This window comes from Diaphorina citri, unplaced genomic scaffold, assembly GCF_000475195.1.
Source record: "Diaphorina citri unplaced genomic scaffold, Diaci psyllid genome assembly version 1.1 scaffold568, whole genome shotgun sequence".
NCBI lineage: Eukaryota > Metazoa > Arthropoda > Insecta > Hemiptera > Psyllidae > Diaphorina > Diaphorina citri.
In genome coordinates, this window is record NW_007378002.1 from 69,069 (window position 1) to 82,730 (window position 13,662).

General features: G+C 36.9%; 1 protein-coding gene across 1 annotated transcript in view; it reads right to left on the minus strand.

Moving 5' to 3' along the window:
• Positions 1 to 3,783: 3,783 nt before the first annotated feature.
• LOC103510180 (DNA-directed RNA polymerase III subunit RPC1) overlaps positions 3,784 to 13,662 on the minus strand; it is a 34,714-nt gene continuing 24,835 nt past the window's right edge. Inside the window, exons 17-19 of the mRNA XM_026824297.1 lie at positions 5,114 to 5,224; positions 4,606 to 4,782; positions 3,784 to 4,072 (exon numbers count right to left, since the gene is read on the minus strand). Of these exons, the coding sequence (XP_026680098.1) occupies positions 3,798 to 4,072; positions 4,606 to 4,782; positions 5,114 to 5,224 (563 nt within the window). The 3' untranslated portion in view covers positions 3,784 to 3,797. The remainder of the gene's footprint in view (positions 4,073 to 4,605; positions 4,783 to 5,113; positions 5,225 to 13,662) is intronic.

Below are 13,662 nucleotides of genomic sequence, written 5' to 3' on the forward strand. Positions count from 1 at the left end.
TCGAATTCCCAAATTTTGCTTTAAGAATAAGGACAAGGTTTTTTTCTTCTTTCAATTCGGACAATCCTCGTCAAGCCCTTGTTTTGGGTCACAACTTGCCTACCTATCTTCTATTGTAATTTCGGAAAAAGATAAGTTCTAACAAATAAAGATCCATATCTGTTGGTTAATAAGATACGAAGCGAAAAATGTAGAATCAATTTGAAAGGCTTGCTATCATGTGCCTAGACGATATAGCGCAGAGCATGGTAGCATAAATTTCAAAAGCACACATACTTTATTCGACGTACGAGTATTTCCATGTGTTATTGGCCCGATAAATCCTAAACAAATCCATATTGAAATTTAATGTACGAAGTAAGATTTGAAGTCCAAGAGTGATAATTTTTTGAGACACAAACTTTGACCTAATTTTCTCTAATAAAATCGTGTATACATTTTGTGAATATTGGTGCATGCCCCGTTATACATAACATTATCAAATTGTAATTTCCTCCATACGCTTATTATTTATTACTATCAAATAAAATTCCTGTATTTTTCTTTTCTGTACTTATAGGCTTTTAGCCTGTACAGATTGCTTTTATGTACAGGTAACATAGCATCTTCACTATTTTTAGGTGTTCATTACCTACCAAATTACTTATTTATTTCTCCTGCCCTCTCTCCTTTAACAAAACAAAATGAAAGAAGAGATAATACTAGCCTTTAATTTAGGTACCTACACCTATACAGAAGCAGGCAGTATTTATTTTATTCACCGAAAATTTCGACGCGGTGTGTAAGTTTCTGATCAAAATGCTTCTCTCTGTACCACTGTGTTTATTTTCCTGTTAAAATATCTGATCCTTACGGTAGTCTACTCGAGAACTGCGGAGATTTCCAAAATCTTTAGTTTGATACATTTTGTATTCTACCTGTTTTGGTATGTCGAAATTTTTGGCCATAGGTCTCACTGGTGTGTATGATACATACTTTAAAAAGTTATCTCTTTGTAAATAGAACTTTATTTATTTTTTTGAACTGTAACATTTATGAAACTGTAAAATATTGCGATTTACCTATTATTATATTGAAAGTATATTTTTGTAAAATAAATCATTTTGGGCATAAAATTTTGTTATTTCTCCCTTTTTCCATGGATTTTTTTTTGAAAAACTGTGAAGTGTGATTGGCCAGGTATACATTTTGCCAAATGTCCAATAGGGGCGAAAAATTGTATGCCCAAAAGCTTTCTTGTACCGTACGTAGAACAAAAAGACTTAGTAACCCCCTCCCCTTAAGCAATTTTTTGTAGCTTAAGTTAGTATGAGAGAATTGATGGAATCAAACTGTGAATATTTGGTGTGTTTGGTACATACTTGGTATTGCTTGGTGTCATGTGCAACGAATTAGAATTCAATTATCAGAAATAGATTCAACTAGTAATGACAAGAAATGTCTTTAGTCCTTCGAATTTTTCTGTATCAAATCTTGGTCGTATCCTTTTTTCTCTCCGTTTATCGTTTCACATTTTTGTCCAAACTTATTCCACTCTTGTCTTGCACATGACGTCACAAACAATGCCAAGTTGATGTGATATTTCTAAGGATAAGGAAAGAAAAAAAAAAAAAAAAAAAAAAAAAAAAAAAAAAAAAAAAAAAAGGTGTTTGTGTTATAATTACCTATACCTCGTATCTTTCACTTGTCTTGATCACATGATATTTTATACAAGGTATCGCCTTGATCTTTCGCTTGCGTTAGGTATTAGTTTACCTAAAAGTTGGATTTTTTCTGGTCTATTGGTTCTCTTTTACCCCGTTTTTTTTTTCGAATTCCCAAATTTTGCTTTAAGAATAAGGACAAGGTTTTTTTCTTCTTTCAATTCAGACAATCCTCGTCAAGCCCTTGTTTTGGATTCTAGTCACAACTTACCTACCTATCTTCTTTGTAATTTCGGAAAAAGATAAGGTCTAACAAATAAAGATCCATATCTGTTGGTTAATAAGATATGAAGCGAAAAATGTAGAATCAATTTGAAAGGCTTGCTATCATGTGCCTAGACGATATAGCGCAGGGCATGGTAGCATAAATTTCAAAAGCACACATACTTTATTCGACGTACGAGTATTTCCATGTGTTATTGCCCCAATAAATCCTAAACAAATCCATATTGAAATTTAATGTACGAAATAAGATTCGAAGTCCAAGAGTGATAATTTTTCGAGACACATAACGTTCAAATATAATCATTATAATTATACCTCGTATCTTTCACTTGTCTTGATCACATGATATTTTATACAAGGTATCGCCTTGATCTTTCGCTTGCGTTAGGTATTAGTTTACCTAAAAGTTGGATTTTTTCTGGTCTATTGGTTCTCTTTTACCCCGTTTTTTTTTTCCGAATTCCCAAATTTTGCTGTAAGAATAAGGACAAGGTTTTTTTCTTCTTTCAATTCAGACAATCCTCGTCAAGTCCTTGTTTTGGATTCTAGTCACAACTTGCCTACCTATCTTCTTTGTAATTTCGGAAAAAGATAAGTTCTAACAAATAAAGATCCATAGCTGTTGGTTAATAAGATACGAAGCGAAAAATGTAGAATCAATTTGAAAGGCTTGCTATCATGTGCCTAGACGATATCGCGCAAGGCATGGTAGCATAAATTTCAAAAGCACACATACTTTATTCGACGTACGAGTATTTCCATGTGTTATTGCCCCAATAAATCCTAAACACACAATGAATGCTCGTCATAAAAATAATCCTTTCGTATTTGGGATTTACAAATTCATAATTAAAAACATCATAAATAAAAGCACCGGTTTTGTTTCTAAAGTTCTAATTCAGATTAACGTACTTTTCTAAAATACAGTTTATGATAAACAAATTGATTATCTAGTTATCCACATGTATACTTCTTGATTTATTATTACAAAATTTATGAATAATACATTTTACTTTTTGTAAAAAACAAAGCAATCCAGTTATATTCATTTGTCTAAAGTTTCATTTTCCTTCAATGTTGGTTGGAGAGTATTTAATTTATTATAGGTTTATCTGCGTCTCTTTTTTTTCGCCGTCTATAGGTCTGTTTTTCATTCCGATGCGGCGTCAACTTGACGTTCACTCTGCGTCAGGAGTAGGGGTAAAATGTGGAAATTCAACAAACATGACATCTAGTGGAGAAATTACGAAACATTTTTTTCATTTCCCTCAATACAATTACAATATGGCGGAACCTGAAGCTACTCGAGACTCGAATCAGGGATTTAAGACGCAGCGTTGACGCTAAAGTAGGGGAAGTGGAATGAAAAAAACGCGTCGGGTTCGCATCGCACCCACGTCGGAATGAAAAACAGACCTCAAGAAACAAACACTCAAACAAAATAAATGAGGTGGGTATCTGGCTGCTTGTCATCGTGTGTGCTCTGCTGAGCTTTTTGAGGACGATTGAGGAACTGATTGAAATGACCAAAGCCCTAAGCAGTCGAAAGGGTTGCCACCATAGGATAGGATTCATGGAATATAATTTTGCGGAAGAAAACCTTATAGAAGAAAAAGTCACTGAAGAATTATCCATGTGAGAGTACAGCGTTTTCTTCCACGACTTTTCTATGGAGCTTTTCTTTTACAAAATTTTTAGCCCACCCCATAATATGAATAGGTACTTGAGTACTTGACTACATTCTAAAAAAATCTTATGGAACAGCCGCCAATGTGTTCGTATGGAACTCTGGATTATCAAACAGCAGAGTCCTGGGCACTGGTTCTGAGCGGGGAACTGCCTTGTACTTGACTACATTCTAAAAAAATCCTATGGAACAGCCGCCAATGTGTTCGTATGGAACTCTGGATTATCAAACAGCAGAGTCCTGGGCACTGGTTCTGAGCGGGGAACTGCCTGCAGTAGTTTGATCAGTCCCGTACCAACGTTCATGGGCAGTCCCATGATAATGCACTCAGATACGCCACTGATGCAGTCGGTTTGGCCGTAGAAAGCAGCGTCGAACAGATGGTCGGAAGTGTTCTCGAAGGACGCCAGGTTGAGAACGGATTCCTTCATTTTAGCCAGGCCGTGACGAGTGATTCCTAAGGGAAAAGACAAAACGTAGGCGTTCAATGTAAATTCGTGCGACATACAGGCTATGCTTTATGTGCCGTAGAAGCTTACAGTAGCCCTCAATTGTTGAGGTTTTTTGTGACACTTAGATAGAGGTGAATTCTGTTAGATCCTAGAACAGTAAAAAAATAAAATAAAATAAAATAAAAAATAAATTAATAATAATAATAAAATAAATATCTTTTTACTGATGCTATAAATTATAAATTCTCGGACATTTATCAAAGAGATCAACACCAACCGAAAAAGTCCAAAAATATTTTGTCAAACCAATTTTAATCTCGGAATTTTCGGGTAGTAAGGCTAGCCATTCACTATTAGGTAGACCTGACAGGTACACCTGATCAGTTCCGCATATCAGGTCTACCTGATACGTGATGAGCAAACACACTAGGTAGACATGACGGGCGTAGACCTGATTAGGTGTACCTGATAGTGACTGGCTGGTCCAAGCAAGATATCTTTGAAAAAAATCTACAGATGAAGTCTAATCATGACTCACCTAACACTTCTCCCTTGCTGGTCATCAGATCTGCCACCAGCATAGGATGTCTGAAGTCAATGCTCATACCATGGTTCTCCATGACCAATTTGATCTCCGTCATAATAGTACTTCGTGCAGCCTCTATGCCTAGAGTTTTGTACACCTCGTATGTATTGTTACTCGAACATTTGACACCTGATAATGTGAAATATAAGATTAATATCCCGTCTGCCAGCCTTGTTTCCTAGTTACCTTGGTGGATAGCGCGTCTGCTTTGTAATCCCTAGGCCGCGGGTTCGATTCTCGATATATCCTGAACGGATGTTTGTTCTCGGAACGGTTGGCTCTCTCCGATCCTTTTCCTGTCTCTCTACTCTCTTCAATTTCGGGACCACAAGACCTTAGGAGTTACAGTTCCTTCTATCAACAGCCACTGTGCTGTACTGGCTAAACTTATTTTTATTATTATTTTATTTTTTTGAGAAGAAAAAAAAAAAATCTTCCAGGAAAAACTCTGTTAACTCACCTTTAACTCCATAAGTAGCCATGACGTCTCGCAAGTTATCCCCCTCCACCAGTAACTTGTACTTGGTTACTCCTTCTACATCTTCCTCATGAATCACAGCTCGGTTTATACCTGAAGCACAAAACACTCGGCAATGTCAAAAGAATGTGCCTTGAAGTAATGCGAAAGTGGTACCGAGGTACAACAAAACAAGTCCTTCTATGGATCTATGGGGACAGACAGACACCGAAGTGAATACAATAGCCCGTCCACTATACCTTTTTTTTATATTACTATCGTAATAATAAAGGAAGGAAGGACTAAAAAAGTTAAACTATAGCTTCAGCCAGGTTAGTTAGCTAGCGCTAGGTCGCGGGTTCGATTCCACTCGGGACGAACTTTATCCAAGACAGATAAGGATCGTTCTCGGAACGGCTGGATTTCTCCTATCCTGTCTCTCTTCTCTCTTCGCTTTCGTGACGATAAGACCTTAGCAGTTACAGCTCCCTCCTTGGAAGTTGACTACAGCCCAGTGTAGTCAACTATGTACCAAGGGTTTATAGGTACTTACAAGAAAATTGAAATAATTACATATTTAATTAAGAATCTTCAAGAAATAAAATTACAAAGACAATTAAGATTCGACCTACAATACTCCAACCCTCGACCCGTTGGACGACCAAGAAACACATGAGAAGGTGGTGTCCAATAGGGGCGAAAAATTGTATGCCCAAAAGCTTTCTTGTACCGTACGTAGAACAAAAAGACTTAGTAACCCCCTCCCCTTAAGCAATTTTTTGTAGCTTAAGTTAGTATGAGAGAATTGATGGAATCAAACTGTGAATATTTGGTGTGTTTGGTACATACTTGGTATTGCTTGGTGTCATGTGCAACGAATTAGAATTCAATTATCAGAAATAGATTCAACTAGTAATGACAAGAAATGTCTTTAGTCCTTCGAATTTTTCTGTATCAAATCTTGGTCGTATCCTTTTTTCTCTCCGTTTATCGTTTCACATTTTTGTCCAAACTTATTCCACTCTTGTCTTGCACATGACGTCACAAACAATGCCAAGTTGATGTGATATTTCTAAGGATAAGGAAAGAAAAAAAAAAAAAAAAAAAAAAAAAAAAAAAAAAAAAAAAAAAAAAGGGGTTTTTTCAGTTTTAAAGAAAAAAAAAAAAAAAAAAAAAAAAATAGAAAGTAAAAAATGGGTATTTTCAGCTATAGTAGGTTGGTCAGTTAGGGTAAGATAACGTCAGATTTTGATTGAATAATAATGTAGACGTCCAAGCGACCCAGAGCCGAGTGGGTGTCATGCTGGAGGTTGTGGGTTCAATTCCAGATAGGGTTGAAGATTTTCGGCTTTGATTTAAGACTACTCAGCCTCTTGAGGAAAGTGAGTAGCTACATCTGAAGTTTGCATGTCCTTGAAGATCTTGAGAACAGGGTTTCAGATTTCAACGATGTTTTTTGTTGTCCTTTGGAAAAATGAGAGTAATTTCAATAGCAAAAGTTAAAAATATGAGTGAGAAAAGTCTGTGATAGATAAGCTTTTACCACAAATGCAGTTTAAAATGTTTGTGCTCAACATGAATAACAAATTGTTTAAAAATGGGACAAACGAACATCGTCGAATGTAAATATAAAAATCTCTTTGTTTCTTCAAAGATGGGAAAACACAAGAATCACCTAGTCTTCAGCCTTCTCAAATCTTTAAACTATCTTAACATTGACTATCATTATTTTTATTAACCCAAACATAATTTCGTAGCGTTATTTTCTAAATTTTGTTGAGTACCCCATAATGAAAATGATACTTGGCAAGAATGAACTTGATGGGGCACAAATACTGGTTGATTAGCTAATTAGGTAGTTGAGTAATTAAAAGTCAATTGTAGGGAAAAGTGAATGTATTTGCCCTTTGTTGTACTATATCCCTTGCCTCTTGGCCAAGTACCTATGTAATAAAATTTGTAACCCAAGAAAAAATGATACCTAACTTGGCAAGAATGAACTTGATGGGGCACAAATACTGGTTGATTAGCTAATTAGGTAGTTGAGTAATTAAAAGTCAATTTCATTTGGTTAAACTTTTATTTCATTTGCCTTGAAGGCAACATTTGCAAAAGAATGTCACATTTACATGGTCCATACCTCAAAACCAAAACACCTGTACCTACCTATTTTTATAAACTTCAACTTCAAAGTTCCGTGTTTGTTTAGTTGTGTTGGAACATATCCCAACTTTTCTCATCATAAATTTAAATTATGAAACATTAGTTGCACTGAAGGCAACATTTGCCAAAGAATGTCACATTTACATGGTCCATACCTCAAAACCAAAACACCTGTACCTACCTATTTTTATAAACTTCAAAGTTCTGTGTTTGTTTAGTTGTGTTGGAACATATCCCAACTTTTCTCATCATAAATTTAAATTATGAAACATTAGTTGCAAGTAAAGCAAACCTTGATTCTTGATTAGGTAGGCTGTCAAAAAAATCAGACTGAAAACAATAGGTACTGTCAGGCCAGCCACTCACCATTAGGTGGACCTGACAGGCAGACTTTTTCAGCTGTACCTGTCAGGTCTAGCTGATAGTACCTATGTGTGCTTGTCAGGTAAGGTCAGCCACTCATTATCAGCTAGACCTGATCAGGTGTCAGATCTACTTGATTGTGTGTTCTCATCAGGTACCAGGCAGACCTGACATTCAGAACTGTTCAGCCATACCTGTCATGTCTACCTGATAGTGTGTGTGTGTGCTCATCAGGTGTACCTGTCAGGTCTATGATTCCTTTCCTTTATTGTGATTTTGTAACCCAAAGGTATAATTTAAACATTTTTACATGTCCATCTATGTATGTACCTACAACCCTTCTACCTACTTTTCTAGGAACAACTAGAAATATCTTTTCAACCTTTGTACCCATCCTATTATTTCAGATGGCTCATGTCAATGCATCCAGATTGAAATCCAAACTGTTTTCTCGAAGTTCTGTGTTTGTTTAGTTGTGTTGGAACATATCGCAACTTTTCTCATCATAAATTTAAGTTATGAAACATTAGTTGCAAGTAAAGCAAACCTTGATTCTTGATTAGGTAGGCTGTCAAAAAAATCAGACTGAAAACAATAGGTACTGTCAGGCCAGCCACTCACCATTAGGTGGACCTGACAGGCAGACTTTTTCAGCTGTACCTGTCAGGTCTAGCTGATAGTACCTATGTGTGCTTGTCAGGTAAGGTCAGCCTCTCATTATCAGCTAGACCTGATCAGGTGTCAGATCTACTTGATTGTGTGTTCTCATCAGGTACCAGGCAGACCTGACATTCAGAACTGTCAGCTGTACCTGTCAGGTCTAGCTGATAGTACCTATGTGTGATTGTCAGGTAAGGTCAGCCACGCATTATCAGCTAGACCTGATCAGGTGTCAGATCTACCTGATTGTGTGTTCTCATCAGGTACCAGGCAGACCTGACATTCAGAACTGTTCAGCCATACCTGTCATGTCTACCTGATAGTGTGTGTGTGTGCTCATCAGCTGTACCTGTCAGGTCTAGCTGATAGTACCTATGTGTGCTTGTCAGGTAAGGTCAGCCACTCATTATCAGCTAGACCTGATCAGGTGTCAGATCTACTTGATTGTGTGTTCTCATCAGGTACCAGGCAGACCTGACATTCAGAACTGTTCAGCCATACCTGTCATGTCTACCTGATAGTGTGTGTGTGTGTGTGTGTGTGTGTGTGTGTGCTCATCAGGTGTACCTGTCAGGTCTATGATTGCTTTCCTTTATTGTGATTATGTAACCCAAAGGTACAATTTAAACATTTTTACATGTCCATCTATGTACCTACAACCCTTCTACCTACTTTTCTAGGAACAACCAGAAATATCTTTTCAACCTTTGTACCCATCCTATTATTTCAGATGGCTCATGTCCTCATCAGCTGTACCTGTCAGGTCTAGCTGATAGTACCTATGTGTGCTTGTCAGGTAAGGTCAGCCACTCATTATCAGCTAGACCTGATCAGGTGTCAGGTCTACCTGATAGTGTGTGTTCTCATCAGGTACCAGGCAGACCTGACATTCAGAACTGTTCAGCCATACCTGTTGTCTACCTGATAGTGTGTGTGTGTGTGTGCTCATCAGGTGTACCTGTCAAGTCTATGATTGCTTTCCTTTATTGTCATTATGTAACCCAAAGGTACAATTTAAACATTTTTACATGTGCATCTATGTACAACCCTTCTACCTACTTTTCTAGGAACAACCAGAAATATCTTTTCAACCTTTGTACCCATCCTATTATTTCAGATGGCTCATGTCGCTTTCCTTTATTGTCATTATGTAACCCAAAGGTACAATTTAAACATTTTTACATGTCCATCTATGTACAACCCTTCTACCTACTTTTCTGGGAACAACCAGAAATATCTTTTCAACCTTTGTACCCATCCTATTATTTCAGATGGCTCATGTCAATGCATCCAGATTGAAATCCAAACTGTTTTCTCATTGGAACTGATCATTACCATTTGTATCTAACCAGAACACATTGGCTTGTTTTGCTAGTGTGATTGATAAAACTTACAACTATTGGTAAGTTCTTCAATACAAATTGTCAAGTCTACCCATATAAGCTGGTAAATAATAAAATCAATCTGTATAGGCTTTTAGCCTGTACAGATTGCTTTTATGTACAGGTAACATAGCATCTTCACTATTTTTAGGTGTTCATAACGTACCAAATTACTTATTTATTTCTCCTGCCCTCTCTCCTTTAACAAAACAAAATGAAAGAAGAGATAATACTAGCCTTTGATTTAGGTACCTACACCTATACTGAAGTAGGCAGTATTTATTTCATTCAACACTCTGTTTCCAGGAAATCTCTCACCATGGTGCTCTCTGGCAATTCCACTCAGGCCAATGGTTCACGCACCAACTCTGTGGTAGCTGGTAAATAATAAAATCAATCTGTATAGGCTTTTAGCCTGTACAGATTGCTTTTATGTACAGGTAACATAGCATCTTCACTATTTTTAGGTGTTCATTACCTACCAAATTACTTATTTATTTCTCCTGCCCTCTCTCCTTTAACAAAACAAAATGAAAGAAGAGATAATACTAGCCTTTAATTTAGGTACCTACACCTATACAGAAGCAGGCAAAATTTATTTTAATCAATACTCTGTTTCCAGGAAATCTCTCACCATGGTGCTCTCTGGCAATTCCACTCAGGCCAATGGTTCACGCACCAACTCTGTGGTTGCTCTTATTTTATTCAACACTCTGTTTCCAGGAAATCTCTCACCATGGTGCTCTCTGGCAATTCCACTCAGGCCAATGGTTCACGCACCAACTCTGTGGTTGCTCTGTCTGGTAAAGAACAAATATCACCAGTCTTGCTTCTGTCAGACAATGCACCAGAGAATCATAGTGAGATGGAACAGTCCTGTATGGCCAATGTTATCCGAACATCACTCAGGAACCGTAAGAAACCTTCACTAGGTGATGTAGGAGTTAAGCAATGTGATAGATCAAGTAATGTCTTTGCGGGTGAGAAAACATTTGCTGATGTGAAAGGCTTTGTCAATGGAAATCAGCTGTCTAGTCCTATGAGACATGATACTTCCAAATATCTCGTGAAAGGCTTTGTCAATGGAAATCAGCTGTCTAGTCCCATGAGACATGATACTTCCAAATATCTCTCCCTTGTAGATTTCCTGTCAAACACTCCCTCCGACTCTCTTCCACTTGACAAGAATGGAATTTCCTCCTTGTGGACATGTGGCCAGTGTTGCCAAACGTTTCTGTCCAATACAGAGCTAGAGGTTCACCTTGCCAGCCACAAGGCAAAGAGTATTCCTCCCCTCAGTAACAATGTAAAGTCTTATTAGTTTACCTAAAAGTTGGATTTTTTCTGGTCTATTGGTTCTCTTTTACCCCGTTTTTTTTTTCGAATTCCCAAATTTTGCTTTAAGAATAAGGACAAGGTTTTTTTCTTCTTTCAATTCAGACAATCCTCGTCAAGCCCTTGTTTTGGATTCTAGTCACAACTTACCTACCTATCTTCTTTGTAATTTCGGAAAAAGATAAGGTCTAACAAATAAAGATCCATATCTGTTGGTTAATAAGATATGAAGCGAAAAATGTAAAATCAATTTGAAAGGCTTGCTATCATGTGCCTAGACGATATAGCGCAGGGCATGGTAGCATAAATTTCAAAAGCACACATACTTTATTCGACGTACGAGTATTTCCATGTGTTATTGGCCCAATAAATCCTAAACAAATCCATATTGAAATTTAATGTACGAAATAAGATTCGAAGTCCAAGAGTGATAATTTTTCGAGACACAAACTTTGACCTAATTTTCTCTAATAAAATCGTGTATACATTTTGTGAATATTGGTGCATGCCCCCGTTATACATAACATTATCAAATTGTTCTTTGACCTAATTTTCTCTAATAAAATCGTGTATACATTTTGTGAATATTGGTGCATGCCCCCGTTATACATAACATTATCAAATTGTAATTTCCTCCATACGCTTATTATTTATTACTATCAAATAAAATTCCTGTATTTTTCTTTCATTCAATGCTCAACTTTGTAAAGAGACCGCCGAAAATTTCAACGTGGGTGTGTAAGTTTCTGATCAAAATGCTTCTCCCAGTCCAGTACTACTGTGTACACTTTCCTGGTATCGTGTTAAAATTATCAAATCTGATCCTTACTCCAGGTAGTGCTCAAGAACTGCGGAGATTTTTCAAAAACTTTGATACATTTTGTATTCCACCTGCTTTGAATGTCGAAATTTTTGGCATTAGGTCTCACTGGTGTGTATGATACATACTTTAAAAAGTTATCTCTTTGTAAATAGAACTTTATTTTTTTGAATTGTAAAATTTATGAAACTGTAAAATATTGCGATTTATTATTATTACCTATTATTATATTGAAAGTATATTTTTGTAAAATAAATAATTTTGGGCATAAAATTTTGTTATTTCTCCCTTTTTTCCATGGATTTTTCTTTTCTTGGAAAAAACCAATTTTCAAAGTGAATGAATTGTGATTGGCCACTTATACATTTTGCCAAATGTCCAATAGGGTGCGTAAAATTGTATGCCCAAAAGCTTTCTTGTACCGTACGTAGAACAAAAAGACTTAGTAACCCTCTCCCCACAAGCAATTTTTTGTAGCTAGTAGTTAGTATGAGAGAATTGAAAGAAATGTTGGAATAAAACTGTGAATATTTGGTGTGTTAGGTACCTACCTACTTGGTATTGCTTGGTGTCATGTGCAACGGATTAGAGTTCAATTATCAGAAGCCTCCCCACAAGCAATTTTTTGTAGCTAGTAGTTAGTATGAGAGAATTGAAAGAAATGTTGGAATCAAACTGTGAATATTTGGTGTGTTAGGTACCTACCTACTTGGTATTGCTTGGTGTCATGTGCAACGGATTAGAGTTCAATTATCAGAAGTTTTAGAATTATGAGTGGGGCCTTTTATGGCTCTTTCTATGTACTATGTACGAGTAATTACGATGTATGTAAGTACTGGAGCACATAATTATGTTAAGCAACATTGCGCGTGTATCAGGATAGGTGACCATCTGGTTTGTATTGCTGGTTATTCCGTCAACTAATACTGACAAGAAATGTCTAAGTACTGGAGCACATATGCTAAGCAACATTGCGCGTGTATCAGGATAGGTGACCATCTGGTTTGTATTGCTGGTTATTCCGTCAACTAATACTGACAAGAAATGTCTAGTACTTCGAATCTTTCTGTATTAAATCTTGGTCGTATCCTTTCTTTCTCTCCCTTTATCATTTCTTCACATTCTTGTCTAAACTTATTCCACTTTGTCTTGCACATGACGTCAAACAATGCCAGGTTGATGTGATATTTCTAAGGATAAGGAAAGTAAAAATCAATAGAAAGTAAAAATGGGTACTTTCATATAGTAGGTACTTATGTCAATTAGGGTAAGATAACGTCAGATTTTGATGGAATAATAATGACGTCCAAGCAACCCAGAGCCGAGTGGGTGTCATGCTGGAAATCCTGGGTTCAATTCCAGGTAAGGTTAAAGATTTTTCGGCTTTGATTTCGGGATGTGCTCAGCCTCTTGGGGAAAGTGAGGATTTGAAGTTTGCATACAATGTTAGTCCTCCAAGATCCTCGAGAACGGGTTTTCTGATTTCGATGATGTTTTTTTTGTCCCTACGGTCTGTGCCATTAAAATGTTTGTGCTCAACATGAACGACAAATTGTTTGAAAATCGGACAAACAAACAAACATCATCGGATTTAAATATTAACCCTCTTCGTTTCTTCAAAGATGGGAAAACACAAGAATCACCTAGTCTTCAGCCTTCTCAAATCTTTAACCTATCTTAACATTGACTATCATTATTAGAAGGTGGTGTCAGGGAATCTCTCGAATCCATTGGAATCCGACAAGATGGGCAGACCATCGCCCAGGACAGACAAGAATGGAGAGGGCTGGTGGGGGAGGTCAAGGACCCTCGCGGTCTGTGAAGACCCT